This window comes from Caretta caretta, chromosome 14 (genome assembly GCF_965140235.1).
Source record: "Caretta caretta isolate rCarCar2 chromosome 14, rCarCar1.hap1, whole genome shotgun sequence".
Taxonomy (NCBI): domain Eukaryota; kingdom Metazoa; phylum Chordata; order Testudines; family Cheloniidae; genus Caretta; species Caretta caretta.
Genome location: NC_134219.1, coordinates 22,008,583 through 22,024,094, shown reverse-complemented (window position 1 = coordinate 22,024,094; position 15,512 = coordinate 22,008,583). Strand labels below are relative to the sequence as shown.

Genomic DNA, 15,512 nt, shown 5'->3' with positions numbered 1-15,512 from the left:
AGAGGAATCGCTAAAGAGTGAGCTCCCGGTTGCCTTGCATGTCAGCACTTAGGTAGGACTGTACCCAGGGCTAGCCCTGAGACCAGATTGTACCCCCCATGCCAGCCCTTGGGTAGGTACCCAGGAGCAGTACTGAGATCATACTGTGCTTTGTGTGACTACACTGGGACCACACCATGATTTGTCCAAGCCAGCTTGCCCTTAGAAATCCTGGAGCCATTCTTCCTTGTGTAACTGGGGTTGGCTTCTGCAGGGGTTTCTTGTGATGACCTGGGGTCTGATAAGGGAAGGACGTATGTTCTCCCATGAATGGCAAATGGTGGAGATGAAAAAAGATCTCTCCAGTCCAATCCTGCAAGGCCGCAGAGAAGGGCTGTTCCCTGCTATGCAAGAACGGAGGCAAGTAGTGTCATTCCCATGGATCCTCAAGAGGTTACATGTGCTCAGCAAGAGCCTATGAGCCAGATCCAGAGCACAATGAAGTCCATGGGAAGGTGTTCGTGGACTTTAATGGCGTCAGAATCAGGCTTTTTAGTAGGAGCAGCAGCTGATCCATGCAGAGAAATCACAGCTGTAACTAATGTTGCCCTGACTGTGTTTCTCTGTTTTCCCCAGAGTGGCTGCAGTCTGTCCAAGCTATGATGATCCTCTCCATTATCTTCAGCGTGTTGTCCTTGTTCCTATTCTTTTGCCAGCTGTTTACGCTCACCAAGGGTGGACGGTTTTACATTACTGGAATCTTCCAGATCCTTGCCGGTAAGTGGGGAGTGATAAATGGGTGATGGCTCGGAGGACGTAAAGGGGAAAACGCTCTCGGGTGGAGGCATGAGGGCTAATGACAGACGAGAAGCAAGCTCTTGAATAACAGAGGGCTCTGTTTGGCTATTAGTTAGTTTTAGTTGACAAGGGATTAGGATTGGGGCAGTGGGAATTGGCTTTTCTAGAAGCTGCAATGCGAAGGCCTCTGAGTTGGCACCTACACTACGTGACTGAAGAGAACAGAGCATGAATGGGAGGGCACAATTCTGCCTTCAGACGTATAGGTCTGTAGTCCACTGATACGTGTGTGTTACGTGGTCCCCGCTCTGTGCCAGATCCACGGAGGTTAGAAGTCTGGTATAGTCCCTGCTAGAGGGCTTTAGCTCAAGCTGCAGCAGCTTCTGCTTTTAGCCCCAGAGGTTCCTGGTTCTACCCAAGTGCACCAGCCCTCATAGGTGCTAACTCCCAATTAATTCGCTGGGAATTACACGTGCTCAGCCCCTCTGAAAATCAGCCCCTGTGCCTTTCAGGCTGGGCACATAATTAATGCCCTCTTCTTCACCTTTTAGGGTCTGCAGAGACACTGGGGTAACTCCATAGACTTCTGTGCTGTTACAGCAGGGATGAGTTTGGCCCAGTAGCTACATCTTCCTTTTGTTTAGCTGAGAGACTGGATGCTGACAGCCTGCAGTGAGTTAGGCTGCCCCAGGGACTTTGCATCTCCTAGATTTCATACTGAACAGAGTCAGGCTTCCTAAACTGACAGCGTGAGACATGTGACTTCTTCCCCAGAAGACGTTCTTTATAGGTGTGCTGTAAGGGGGGGCACAGTGCTTTCCGTCTCAGCCAGGGCCACTACAGCTCACGAAATTAGACCGCCGCTTTTCATATCCAGCTGCATCATCTAAGTCTTAGCTATAGTTCAGCTTTGAAAACCTGTTTCTTTTAAATGTAGTTAGGTACAGCTCTTGTTTAGACGTAGATGCCATAAACACAGAGGGGTCTGTTAGGTTGCCTAGTATAGAATTATGCAGATGATTTCTAAGAGTTAAATCAAAAAGAACCAAATTATGCAAATAGGCTCTTGTGAAATTTATATTCCCAAAGGAGAACAATCTGAGCATGAGACTCAAGAGCAGAAGCCACCTTGCTGGCCAGAGCTTTATTTGACACACTGATCCAAAAGCACCTTGGGAGGTGATCCAGAGGTCACTGAGGTTAATGGAAAGGCTCCCAATCAGTTTTAGAATTCTCTCCTTAGTGGCTGGCAAGTGAGCAGGCTGCGAAGAAGGGACTTGGAAAAGTTTAGCACAAAGCTACGTAGCAAGAATGGTATGAAACCTGTTACACATCCTGTGTAGAAAGACTTCACGCAGGTGGTGAGCTTATATTGGGCAATGATCTCTGGAAGAGGCTGTGTCTAATAACTCATTACAGCTCTGGATTCAAGTAAAGAAAATGGATATTGATAGTTAACCACGCACTCTACATTAGTAATGAAGTTCTCCAATTGAGAATCGATCTAATAGTTCTGACCGCAGTGGGCATCCCTCTCCTTATTGAGTGGTATGCCCTGTGCTATGTTTGCTCCAAAAAGTTGTTTTCTCCTGCTTGTAACTTCTGCAGGCAGGGTTTTTCTGGATGTGGTTCTCTTGTTGGTATCTGACTTTCAAATTCTGCACATGGGTGAAAAAGGGTTTGATGATTCCAGGGACACACACAGGGATATGGCCTGTTGTTAATGATGGTGGTGAGCAGATGATGTGCTCAACACTGTTCAAGATGCAGAAGGAAAAGGGTATCTTTCCACTGGAGGTTAGAACCAGATCCTGGGGTCCAGCCAGACTACACAGCTCACCTTCACGCCCCCAGCCAGAGGGCTTCCTGCTGTGCTAGCCCCCTTCCCTGTAAGTAAGCCCTGCATGCAGCAGTAAGTGCAGGCAAGGATCTGACCCTAACCCTGGAGCCTGTAATCCAAATTATCCATGTCCTCTCTGAGTCACAGGCCTGGCCTCAGCCCAGATCAAAAACTTTTCCAGTCCCTTCTTCACAGCATGCAAACATACCAGCAGCTAGGGAGGAGGCGAAGGGCCTGGTCTGATGCCCTTTGAAGAGAATGGGAGCCTTGACTTCAAGGGATGGTTGGTTGTGTGTGTGTTGGTTAACTGGCCGAGCCCACTGCCTAGTGGACACAAGTCCACATCCAGCCAGATGGGCTCCTTGTTGAGGTCCCAGAAGAAGGCAAAGAGTGAATGGGCCACAGCGACTGAACTCCCCTCTCGCCCAAGCCAGGGTTGAGGCAGCTTGTGGGCGGGCAGTGGGGTGGGGGTGTTTGTACCCCTGTTGCCTGCACCTACCTGTTTTGTGGATAAACACAGGATGTCCTTCCCCAGCACTACAGGTACCGCTGTCCTCATACTCTCGCTGTTGGCTAGGCTGGATCTAAATGCTGGCAGCAGCATCCTAAATCAACTCCGTCAGCATCTCTGCCTCTGTTGAAGCAACAGGCTGAAAAGAAATGGATACAATAAGAGCTTGAGTGCGTGCCCCTACTTCTGTATGGAGAAGCTCAGGGCAGTTGTTAGGCCTCATTATCCTGAATTTCAGGATAGCTGTTTGTAAACAGCAGCTAGAATCCATGTCCTCCGCTCCTTCAGAGCGGTCTGGTCCAGAGCTGAGCAGTTGTGCTCAGAGGAGCCGGCTGGTCTCCCCTTGCCCTCCTCTCAGATTTTCTCATGCACCAAAAAAGGTGGGCTGGGGTTTAAAGCCAAAAGAGCAAATTCCTGTGGCATCCAGTCTTTGTGGATATTAGTCTTCTCCCTCTCTATAGCCTTGGAAAGGCCTGGCTTGACTCCTGAGGAGCCGTGATTCAGGATCCCTTCAGGAACGGGCCATCGCCTGCCTGTGTCTTTCCTGCTAGAGGTCTCTGTCAAGGCTAGTTTGAGCAATGGAAATTCCATTGCGGCTGGGTGGAGCTGCTGCAAAGTGCCTCTGTGGGAGGTGAGGAGATGTCTCTTCCCAGACACATCGTTCAGCCCTGGCACTGTCTGTTCAGATGATCCTGCTTCCAGGGCAACCCACTGACTGGGTGAGTCACCCTGGCAGGGCCAGGATCCACAGTGTAAACTCCTCTGTTTGTGGAGCCTGACTCATCAGCCGCGCTGAGGCTGAAGCCAATGGGCTGTCAAGTGCAGGAGCTCTGATGTACCCAAACGGCTGTGCTGGTTCCAATCCATGCAGGGCCTTTCAGCTGGGGGGAGACGCTCGTCTCTCACCATTGCTGCTGCTTTCTGGTGAGGTGACCCAGCCCATAGTCCCTTCGTGTATCTCTGCCTCGTGGAACACACAGAATTGTAGGCATTGGGGATAGACAAGACTTATGAGTTCATATCTAGTCCTTCCGCCTGGGCCAGTGCTGGGTACACCTAGAGCATGTTCCCTAGGACCCATGCAGTGAGCCTCCCTTTAGGAGATTATTCCAGCATCTAGATCTCACTGTTAGGAAGCTTTTCCTGACTGTCTGCCTAAAGATTCTTAGATGTGAGTTCAGCCCTGTTATTCCTAATTTGGACCCCCTTCCGCCACCCTTAAAAACTCCTCCCTATCTATCATGGGTGTCTACACGCTGCAAATATTTCTAGATGGATTCCACATGCAGTGTAAGTGTAAGAAGAATCAGGCTGTCGGCAGACTGAAAGAACGCTTGCAAGTCCATCTTTCCAGCCCCTTTATCATTTTTGTTCTTCTTCGGACTTCATTTGTCTTTTTTTTGTTCCCTAGTGCCCAGGACTGCAGTCAGCACACTTGGCTAATTTGTGGCTTAGGCTCTGTCAGATACAGACTGGTTTTACTGACTGACTTTTGCATTCCATGCATCTCAAGGCATTTTGCAAAGCCCTGAGAGGCAAAGGTGGCTGCGCACGCAAACACCACAGCTATTGCACCCAGCAACAGCTTGCACGCCGCTTTGCATGCTGGAACACCTTGAGTGCAACAGGGGGATGGTAGACTGAGTAGCAAGATAACCCTGGTACCCTAAGACCGGTGAGAACAGACAAGGAACTCGAGCTAAACTTTCTTCTGAAGGACAGTTCCTCTGACCATACAAGGGGAATGTTGGTGTTGAAGCTCCCAAAAGAGAACGTTGGCTAGAGCCCAGCATACAAGTTTTCCCCACGCTGCTCTATCCCAAATGGGAGGCTAGACTTAAAGTTCTTCCTAGTTCATGGCTGTTCTAGCCTAGTAGTTGCCACATCAGGCTACCATGAGCTACAGAAGATAGGGTATCAAGGGCAAGGTATGGTCAGGATAACCTTACAGTACTTTGCACTTCTACGTGCCCTTCTGTCTTAGGATCTCAAAGTGCTTTTCAGACATCAGGTAATTAAGACATCACAGTGCCCCTTGGAAGATCGGTAGTCACACAAATGCACATGCCTTTGTGCACTGAACGGCACCATCAGGTGGCTGAAAATCAAACCCCAAAGGAGTTGCACAAGGTACGCATCAGAACGGGAAAGATACCCCAGCTCTCTTGATACCCTACCCTGAAATTTACTCACCGGAGTATATTCCCAGGGTCAGAATCACTAATTCTGTATCTCCAAGAGAAACGCAGTCATTGTCATCTCTTCACTTCTACCAGATTCCTTCAATGGACAATTGACTGCAGTATTTCTAACCATCCGTAGGTGGCTCTGGAATGGTCGCTTGCTGGTTTTCTATCCCACCAGAGTCAACAGACAATCATTTTGCTTTCTTTGCATGGGCCAGTGCAGTAGGAGTTCTCTTCTGTGCCTGGAAAATGGAAACAGCATTCAGCAGCTTATTAATTAAACATATTCCCACTTCTGCACTTTCTGTGAACAAAGGAGCAGTGTGAAGTGAAATAACAGCTCAAATAGCACTGCGGTTAGCTGTAGGTGGTCCTGATGCCCGGTGGAGAGATTTGGAACAGAGTTGGCTTCGATAGCACCGTGAATGGATAATGGAATTGCGGGGATCAACTAAAAGCCCTTGTATTTGGCGGGGGATACTGGTGGCTTTGTGTGAGCACTTTGCAGCCCCCAATGTGGATATTTTTTGCGACCCCGCTGGAGTATTGGTCGATGCTGTGATTGAGGGGTCATGCCTGGCCCACCATAAACACAGGACTCACAGGCTTGATCCTTGGCAGCCCTGAGCTTGGGGAAGCTGGGAAATAGAGACAGTGTACTCATCCCATGACAGTTAGAAACTCTTCCCAGGGTGGCAGTGATGTACTTTGGACACTGTGTTCCTCTCTCCTGCCCCCATCTGTGAGCTGATCACAGAGCATGGGGAGGAGACTAGAAGGGGGGACCGAGAGCACACCTCTACCAAATAAGCTTGGATAGGGGCCCATTTTAAAGAACGCTTAGATTTCAAATGCAGAACGGCTCTCTGCATCACTGCATCAGCAGGTGTGGAGTGACCTTGGGAAATTCTGTGCCTCTCCCTCCTAACACAAGGCACAAGAATTTGGAAATGAATCTGGGCTCCTGCCATATTGCTCAGAGAAAAGACCTGAACATTGAATGCCCCATGTATCAAATCTGAGGCCCATTGAAATCATTTGAGGTATCTAACCCTCCTATGAGCTTTAATTCCTCAAGACACAAAATGTGTCCTCCTGGCCTGGTTCTGTAGCTGGAACGTTGGTTCATGCACCCTGCAGACCCTGGGTTTGAATCATGGCTTGGATCACATGAAACAGGAGTTGGCTGGAGGAAATCCCAAAAGTGGGCATGATGGGTGATCTCTCCTCTAGAGAGGCTCAGGAATTGTAAAATAGGCAAGTGGTGCAGACCGGGATTGAGGCGCATTGGCAGAGCTGTCTATGAGGAACACGCACAGTACGCTGTGGTGGGGTCATTAGCTAGATTATGCAGCCCTTACTCACCCTGGTAAGCACTTCGTCCCGTGAACTTCAGTGGGAGTACCCCTGGGAGTGAAAGTTCACCCCCAAGAGTATAGGTTACACAAACGATATTGCCTTTTAATAGATCAGATTCCATGAGCAGGTCTCACGAGTGTGATTGCCGAGCTTGATTATGTCAGTCCAAAAATCCTAAATAAATGCAGAGCTCTGATCAACTCCTACATTCTTAAACCACAGCAGGTTTTCGGTTCTTTTTTTTCAGCTGCATCCCCATACACCCAGATTTTTGATCAGGCTTCTCTGTTTGTGGCACATGGTTATAGGTGGGATGGTTGGGTTTAATCAGTCTTGTTCAGCATTGTCCCTGCCAGCATCACCGGCCAGGAAAGCAAGGGCAGCTCTTGCATTACACAGAGCATCCTCAGTGCAGCTTGTTCCATATTTACTTCTTCTCCCTAGGCCTGTGCGTGATGAGTGGTGCAGCCATCTTCACTGTGAGACACACGGACTGGCAGCCTGACACAAGTGATACCTCCTTTGGCTTTGCATACATCCTGGCTTGGGTTGCCTTCCCACTGGCCGTCGTCAGCGGGGTGATCTACGTCATCTTGAGGAAGCGCGAATAATGAAGCATGAGGCTGGGGGGTGGCAAGACAAGGGCACTCATGATGTCCATGGAGGGGATTGAGGCAGGGGAAGAAAAGACGACAAAACTTGGGGGGGGGGGGAAGTTAACCAAACCCCCACCCCCCAAATAAAAACCCAACCAAAAAAACCCCAAAAGGAAACACACCAAGGGTTACTGTGTTAATTGAAGATGTATATAGTATCTATGGTTTAAAAAACCTATTTATAACACTTTTTACATATATGTACATAGTATTGTTTGCTTTTGTTGATCATCTGCTATGTGTTAAAGCCTAAAGAAAGTGCCTAAAGAACTATTACTCCTAACAGTGTAACAAGAGTGCAGTATTTTTTGGGTCCTTGTTTTTGTTTTACCCTGAATGCGAATGGAATCCTCTTTGAAAGCTCCCACCGCGAGGCAACCCACCAAAGAAACCCCAAGTCAGACCAGATCCCCAGATGGCGTAAATCAGGGTCGCTCCAGTGGCTTGAATGGAGCGATGTCCATTTACATCAGCTGAGGATCTGCCTCCTCCTAAAAGTGCCACGATCCTATTACCTGAAGCGCATGTATAAATACCATGCCTCAGGAATTTAGGAGCACAGAGCCAAATTTTCAAACCACCTAAGTGATGTAGGAGCCCAAGTCCCATTAACTTGCCAACCACACCCAGTTGGGAACTTGGGCTTCTAAGTCACGTAGGCACGTTTAAAATTTTTACCTACCAGGTCCATTGAAATTTTACTGAAACAAGTGTACCTTAACCCCTTTTTCTTTTGGAAGTTTCCCCTTAGAACACCAATACTTTCCTGTGTTAGGCCTTGTGTATAACAAACTCTCACATACCCATCCCCACACACCCAAACCACCCAAGAACTGTAGCCTATGACCTTGAAATGTATTTTTTCCTTGCCGTGTAGATAAAGATGGGAAAGAATCAAAAACAATATATATCTATGAAATAAAATACCAAATATGTGAAATGGTGCTATCTATTTGCCATTCCTTATATCACTAGCCATTTAACCTTACTCACTGGAAATTCAGTTAACAATTTTATGAGATAAACAAAGAAGATAGAAATGATAAATAATTCTATGTAATATAAGTGGTCTATAACTGCTTTTGTACTTAGACAAGTTGCTCTTAGTATTATTGTTTAATAAAAGCATTTATAACCGGTTTTTTTCCCCTCATGGTCAGGAGTAGCAGAAACAAATCTCTGGATGGAACCCGTAGGTCTTCATCCTCCGGAGTCCGGCTTCTGTAATCCTTTTTCTGTGCTTCAGAGGTGTGTCTGGCAATGAATTGTATGGGCATTTTACTGTAGATTCATATACGGTGCCTTCTGATGCTAAGACTCCAGACATTCTGTTTGTTTTTTATTGGTTTTTTTGCTTTGCTTTTCTGATTTTATACCGACTGTGTGGACTAAGCAGCAATGAAATAAAAGTCAGAATAACTCAACTGGTTCAGCTTTATTTATTTATTCAGGGCTACAGTGTGAATGCACCAAATTGATCTACTTATGTGCCTTTGCCGTAGCATCTGAGTACCTCATGATTGTTACTGGGTTTGAGCCTCGCACCACCCTACCGTTTAAGGAAGTATCATCCCTGTAAAGTGGGCATTGCTCAGGGGCCAGCAGGCATAGTGGTCAGGCTGCAGCCAAACAGTCTCCGGGTCTCGGGATGGGCTTTTCTGGATAGCCTCGGGGGCCCAATGGCCAAGTTAGTTTCTTTTCCCCCTTCCGCCCAAGCCCTCCAGGGTGTCTCAGTAGGCTGTGGGAGGAAGGAAGGATAGGGGTACCCGGACCCACCCTCTCCACCAGGTCTGGGCCTGGCCCAAGGTGAGGAGAGGCCACGGAGGCTGAGTTCCTTCTGGCTGCTACTCATGGAAGCAGCCCAGGGAAGGCTGATCCCCTTCCCTGTTTTCCCTTCAGTTTTCTTTCAGTCTCAGCCATTTCTAAACCTGAGGGGGGTGCTTCCTATCCCACTCTGAGTCTAGTTGTTCCTCCTGGTCAGGCCCTGGCCTCTGGGCCAGGCCTTACAGTCCTGATCCTTGCCCCATGGATCGCGCTCTGCCTCTGTGGCTGCAGCCTCTCTGCCATCTTGCTGTCCCTACAGAGCTCCGTGGTCCTCCATAGGCAGCTGCTGAGGAACATGACCTCGGCCTAGTACTGCACCGCCACTTGTTTAACCTTCATGTGGGGGCTGGACACCCCATCACAACCTGTTTTACAGATGGAAACTGAAGCACAGAAGAGGTGAAGTGACTCGGTCACGCAAGCAGCCTGCAGCCAAATTTGGCATTGAACCCGGGTCTCCTGAGTCCCAGTCCAGTGCCTTAACTATTAGGTGTTCCTCCTACGCTAGACAGCTTCAGGAAGAATCCAAGATCCAGGCACCCAGGTGCAGGTGGGTGCTGCTGCTTCTTAGCATATGTGCCACATGCCTCAGGTGGCACGTGACCAGGATTCATCACCGAATTTGGTCCGCCGGTTGGATCATTAGCTTCCCTGGGCCAGGCTGGGTACTGACTGGGAGTGGAACTGCACTTAAAGCCTACTTCCCATCAGAGCCAATGGGTGGAGCCAGTGCCCACTGGCTGGCCACCATGCTAGTCCTCACAGCTGAAGTGGTATGAGAGGGAACACTGTAAGGTCGTGCTTTCATGGTCTCCTGAGCATGGGGACTGCTCTCTCACCAAAGGAAATGGCGAGAAGTGAGGGCTGCTGAGTTGGGTGGATGCAAAGGAGCGTGCTGCATTCTGTAAAGGTGTGTGGTGGGAGATCTGGGAATGATTTTGCTTCTTTGAGATGTAACTCTGTTTGGAGCCTAACTTCAGCTGGCTGCTGAATAGGCCCAGCCTGGTTGACGTGCTGTGTGAGCAGTGGCAGATCTGTTTTAGGAAAGAGAGGCACATGCACCAGCCAACCTGCGTCCTGAAATTATGGCTGACACCCCTTTGCACCTGCATTGCTGGTTAACATTGGGCCTGTCTTTGTTTCCATCACACGGCAAAGCCTCCGTCTGCCATGGTTAAGATTTTCCCAACCTCACTCACTTCCTTTTCCAAAATGATGGGTAGGGCTATACAAATCGATAAGTGTCACATCACTAGCAAGCCTTGACGGGCCTCTGCAGTTCCTCCATGGACAAGCGTTTCTGCTAATGTGCTGGTAGCATGAGCCAAAGTGCCAAGCCCCGAGGATGCAGTCAGGAGGGTGACTTGGGGGATTAGCAGGTTGTGAACAGTATGTACTGTCTTAGTGCCTAGTGGTGAAACATTCACGTTTCCGTTCACTCGTTGCTTTTGGCTGCTGAGAATCTGAGCTCATCTAGCAAGGGGATTGGCAGAGATACAATGGTTCACCGTGGGCCACGTCCTGAGGCTAGTTATAACTACTGGGCCAAAATCCTGAGGCCTTTACTTTGCACTTACTCAGTCCCTACTAGGGTTGCCAGCCCTCCAGGATTGTCCCGGAGTCTCCAGGAATTAAAGATTAATCTTTAATTAAAGACTATGTCGTGATAAAACCTCCAGGTATGTGTCCAACCCAAATTGGCAACCCTATTCAGAGTTTACTAAGCCCTTGCTCATTGAAGTCCATGGGAATTCTGAATGAGTAAAGACTGAATTACAGCTGAGTAAGGAACTCAGGATTTGGACCAGGGTGAATGAAGGAGCATTCCAAAATGGTCACAATTTATTATTATCATTAGTAGTAATAGCATTACAGTAGTCGAGGAGTCCCAGTCATGGACCAGATGCTGTGCATTATTGCTATATATTAGGTGTTTTATGGTAGCGCCTAGAAATATCAGCCACGGACCAGGCCACAACTGTGCGAGACACTGTACATTATTATTGTAATTTATTAGATGTATTATGGTAGGTTCTAGGGGTCCCAGGCATAGACGAGGGCTCTGTTGTACCTTATTATTGCTATTTCTTAAGTGTATTACGGTAGCCTTTAGGAGCCTAGTCATGGATCAAGACCCTGTCGTGCTAGGCATCGTCCAAACACAGAACCAAAAGATGGTTCTTGCCCTTAAGAGCTTATAACAGTCACACAATTAGAGGGATGAGCCTAATAAGCTTATCTGCCACACAAACGTGTGCAGTGCCCAGGACCGCAACCACTGGTGGGGTTGTCCGGTGACAGGACACATCCTGAGGGGCAGTGGCCACACACAAGGCACTGAGATGGGAGGTGCCTTGTCTGACATACTCTCTGTGTGGTCCAACAGCCTGATCACCTAGGCTTGACCCAGATCCTTAACGGTCTCAATGTGGGGTTTGCACCTAAATACCTTTGAGGGTCTGGGCCTGAGGTCCAAGGTCACACAGGAAATCTGTGGCAGGGCAGAGATTCAAGCCCTGGTCTCTCAAGGCCTCGGTTAGGACAATCCTTTTGCTCTATTGAAAGTCTTCTGCCTCATCTAGAATGGGTCAGAAAACTGATATTTTATCCCCCATTGGTAACGCTGGGAAAAAATATTTGGATTGACCTTTTGAAAGGAAACAAAAACATTCATTTTGCTTTGACTTAAAATAGCATTTTGTTTTAGTTTACAAAAATACCTAAATGGGACAATAGTTTAAGTCGAAACACATTTTGTTGCTTCCAATTAACGCTTTGACATAAAATGTCGTTTTATTTCGGCAGGGGGTAGGCTAAAACCGAAAGAAAATAGCATGCTGCCGACACTAAAGGAACATTCTTTCTGCCTTTCGAAAGGTTGATTCAGAACGAGAATTTCCCCTTCGACGTTTCCCGCAGGAAACTGCACAATTTTTGTTAGAATTGACATTTTCCAGTGAAAACAGGTTTTGAGGAAACCACATTGTTTTGGCGGGAAAATGTTCTGCATGAAGGATTTCCACCAGCTGTATTAATACATTGACCACTGACAGGATACTGGGCTAGATGGACCTTTGGTCTGACCCAATATGGCCATTCTTATGTACGTCTCCCTGTCTGTATCCTTAATATGCCCATCACCATTATGGCACGGTGCGGGACTCCATGCTCTGGCAGTTGGCCTGGGTGTGGTGCAGTTTGCTTGGTCCCCACTGGCTAGCCTGGCCGCTCTCACACAGCTCCGGCAGCTTTTGGAACTTCGCGGCCCGTGTTAGGGCTGGCTGAAGGAACCTTGTTTTTCCTGGCAGTGCTGTTAGGGCCTCTGTGCTCCCCAGCACTTAGCTAAGAGCTGGGCTCTGATTAGGCAGAGGGGCAGGGTCATTTGGGTACAATGCATGACATTGCTGCTGCAGGAATAACAGGCCCTTGTAAGAGCAAGAGAAACAGTTGGTCATTCTGTATGACAGGTTTTTACCAGGAACTTTGTGCAGGCTCCAGGTTTTCCTCTGGCGTGACATAGCCTTCTTTCATCCTGACCAAGAACAAATCACACCCCCACTGAAATGCAGCCTCCTCTGGGGTGGATCCTGGCAGCCAGGAGGACAACATACTGTGTAATGCCCAGGGTGTGGGGAGGAGTAATTTGGGGCAAGACAAATCCTTGCTGATATTAGTCTCATGAGATCTCTAGTGAGATTGTTTTATTGTTATGGTAGCATTTATGAGACCCAGGCATGGACAAGGACTCTGCAGTGCTAGATGCTGTTTGAACATACAAAGCGATGGGATGGCCCCTGCCCCAAAGAGCTTTACAATCCACATACCAGACCAGTGAAGAAGGGTGGATAGAGGGAACCAAGCCAGGTAAACCAGGGACTTCGTATTGCAGTTCGAAATCCAGATGTTTAACGCCCCCTCCAGCTACATATGATAGTTTCTATAAGGGCTAGTAGAAAAATCCTAATTAATTTCTGCTACATTTTAAAAACAAAATGAACAGTTTTCATTTCATTTTGAAATTTTTTACAGAGATTTTTTATTTTTGATGGAAAAATGCAAAACATAATGAAAAGTTCCATTTCTTTGTCCAGTTTTTTATTTTTGCCCCCACCCATGCCCCTCCTTTCTATATTTTTTATCATCCTTTTATTCTGGGTTTATACAGTGCCTGGCACAAGAGAGCCTGGGCTATGATTAGGATTCCTAGGCACTAGTCTAATGCAAATAATAATAATAAGGTAATTTTTCCTCAAAAAACCCTTTTCAACAAGCTATAGGGTCATGAGAGCTCCAGTTATGGTTGCAATTCAGTTTTAAAAGTAACCCTGTTTTCACTTTCAAGTCCTTCAAAATTCTCTTCTGAGTCTGAAACTTTCCATGATGTTTGAACAAAAACTGCCTTCCTTTTTTGAGTTAAACAAGAATGTAGCTGTTTACATTAACAAATCTTCAGGCTTCATGGTCATCTAGTCTGACTTCCTGCCTGGCACAGGCCAGAGGATTTCACCAGTGATTCCTGCATCCCACTACTGCCACCTGAGATGATAAAAGGACAGTGTGCCAAGCTAGGTGAAATCTCTTTGGTTTGGGTATGACTAGAGTAGGCAGGCCCTTGGTCCAGTTTTAAGCCGGACAGTCCTCTTTTCAGGTGGTTTGTCCCCTGTCCGATACTGAGACAAATCAAAACTGCTTTTGTCCGGGATCAAGGACGGGGGATGCCACTCCATCGCCACTGGTGTGACCTCGCACGCATCATGTGAGTGAATTCGCACTGGTCGGGGCGGAGAGGCGCACTCTTCAAAATGGCATCTGTGGGTGACCTTGTATGGTCCACGTGTGCAAGGTCACGCTGGCGGGGGTGGGCCCATGCCATTCTCGGAAGTACCAGAATGTCCGGCACCTGGAAATACCTGAGTGGCCACTCTGGCTTATGGTCCCCAGCCCTGTGGTATCTAGGTGCAGAGCTGGGGTGTGGCACTATGGGGATGAACCCAGCTACCATGGTAAAGCAGAGAAACGAGCAATTTATTGAAATAAATGGGCTCAAATAAGACCAGAGGAGACGAAGGCTCCTGCAGCCCTGCCCAGCCCAAGTCATCAGCTGACATGTCATCTCATTATCTTAAAGGCAGTGGCCCTGTCCCCATGGGGTGGCCAGTGGATGCTGATCTCACAGGAATGTTTGCAGATGAGGTTTTTGCAGCAGACTTGGAGAGCAGTGCCCCGGAGAAGCACGGTTTGGCTGGCAGTTCTGCACACAGCCCTGTGTCTTGCTCGGGCCCTGATGAGGGAGGTTGCATGTGTGGCCCTGTGCACAGCGCAGACAGCCACGCTTGCCTAGGCAGAATCTATTCTCTCTCATGCCTGCACAGGCCAGTCCTCCAGCTGCATAGCCCTGTGAAATGTGGTGTAACTCTGCCCCCTTGTGGTGAAACCTACCAAGAAGAACTCTGGGTAGCTCAAAAGCTTCTCTCTCTTTCTCCAACAGAAGTTGGTCTAATAAAAGATATTACCTGACCCACTTTCTCTCAGCACAGGCAGAAGCAGACTTTCCCCTTATGGTTGCTAAAATAATTTCCAGCTGGGAATAAAATGCCCCCTTTTCAGTATGAGAAGCAGATCTTAAAACACAGCCAGCTCTACTTAGCAGGCCTGAAGAGTTGGTGTGCATAGAGCAGAATAAAACACTGGATATGCTGCATTTTGTATGAATAACCTGTACGTTGACTGAAGGCCTCTGGCTTTTAAAGGGGATTTGCTCCTCTGAAACCTGTTTTTTTAATGCACTCCTGAGAGGGTTATACAGTGAATTCTCCAAACAGTGCAGGTAATGGGCATTCTCCTCTGTTTGCCCCACTGTCCCATGGGGCAGAGCGGGAAGAGAAAGCACTGACTGCTTCCATTGTGAGCCACAGCATAATAGGTAGCAGGCCCTAAAAGTCCCCAGACCCTACACACAGTATGTAATCTGAAACCACCTCTTAGACAGCAATACGAGAATTTCCCCTGCCACCACTATCACCTTCCCAAAGACTGGAGCTTCTCTATTCAGCCCACCCCTGCAGGGGAAGCAGGGGCCAATAAGTATGCCATGGAGTGTGTCCTGAGGATCAATACATTTGGGCTTTGTTGGACCAAAGTTCTGAAGCTGAGGGCCTTCTGGTGAACACACCCAGCCCCTGTAGACACATCGACCTACAGGGGGTGCTGTCTGCTTGAGCATCTTAGCGGTTGCATTAGGACCTGATCCACAAAGGTATTTAGGTGCCTAACTTCCATTGGAATCAGTGGATGTTAGAGGCCTAAATCCCTTTGTGGATCTGGGTCTTAGAGCACAAAGAGTGAGGTGGTCTCTGAGA

The 15,512-nt window shown here is 48.0% G+C and overlaps 1 protein-coding gene across 2 annotated transcripts in view; it reads left to right on the top strand.

Moving 5' to 3' along the window:
- The window catches only part of PMP22 (peripheral myelin protein 22), a 32,350-nt gene extending 23,597 nt beyond the window's left edge, over positions 1-8,753 (top strand). For both annotated transcript variants that reach the window (XM_048817596.2, XM_048817597.2), the window contains exons 4-5: positions 616-756; positions 7,118-8,753. In XM_048817596.2, the coding sequence (XP_048673553.1) occupies positions 616-756; positions 7,118-7,284 (308 nt within the window). In that variant the 3' untranslated portion in view covers positions 7,285-8,753. The remainder of the gene's footprint in view (positions 1-615; positions 757-7,117) is intronic.
- Positions 8,754-15,512: the final 6,759 nt, after the last annotated feature.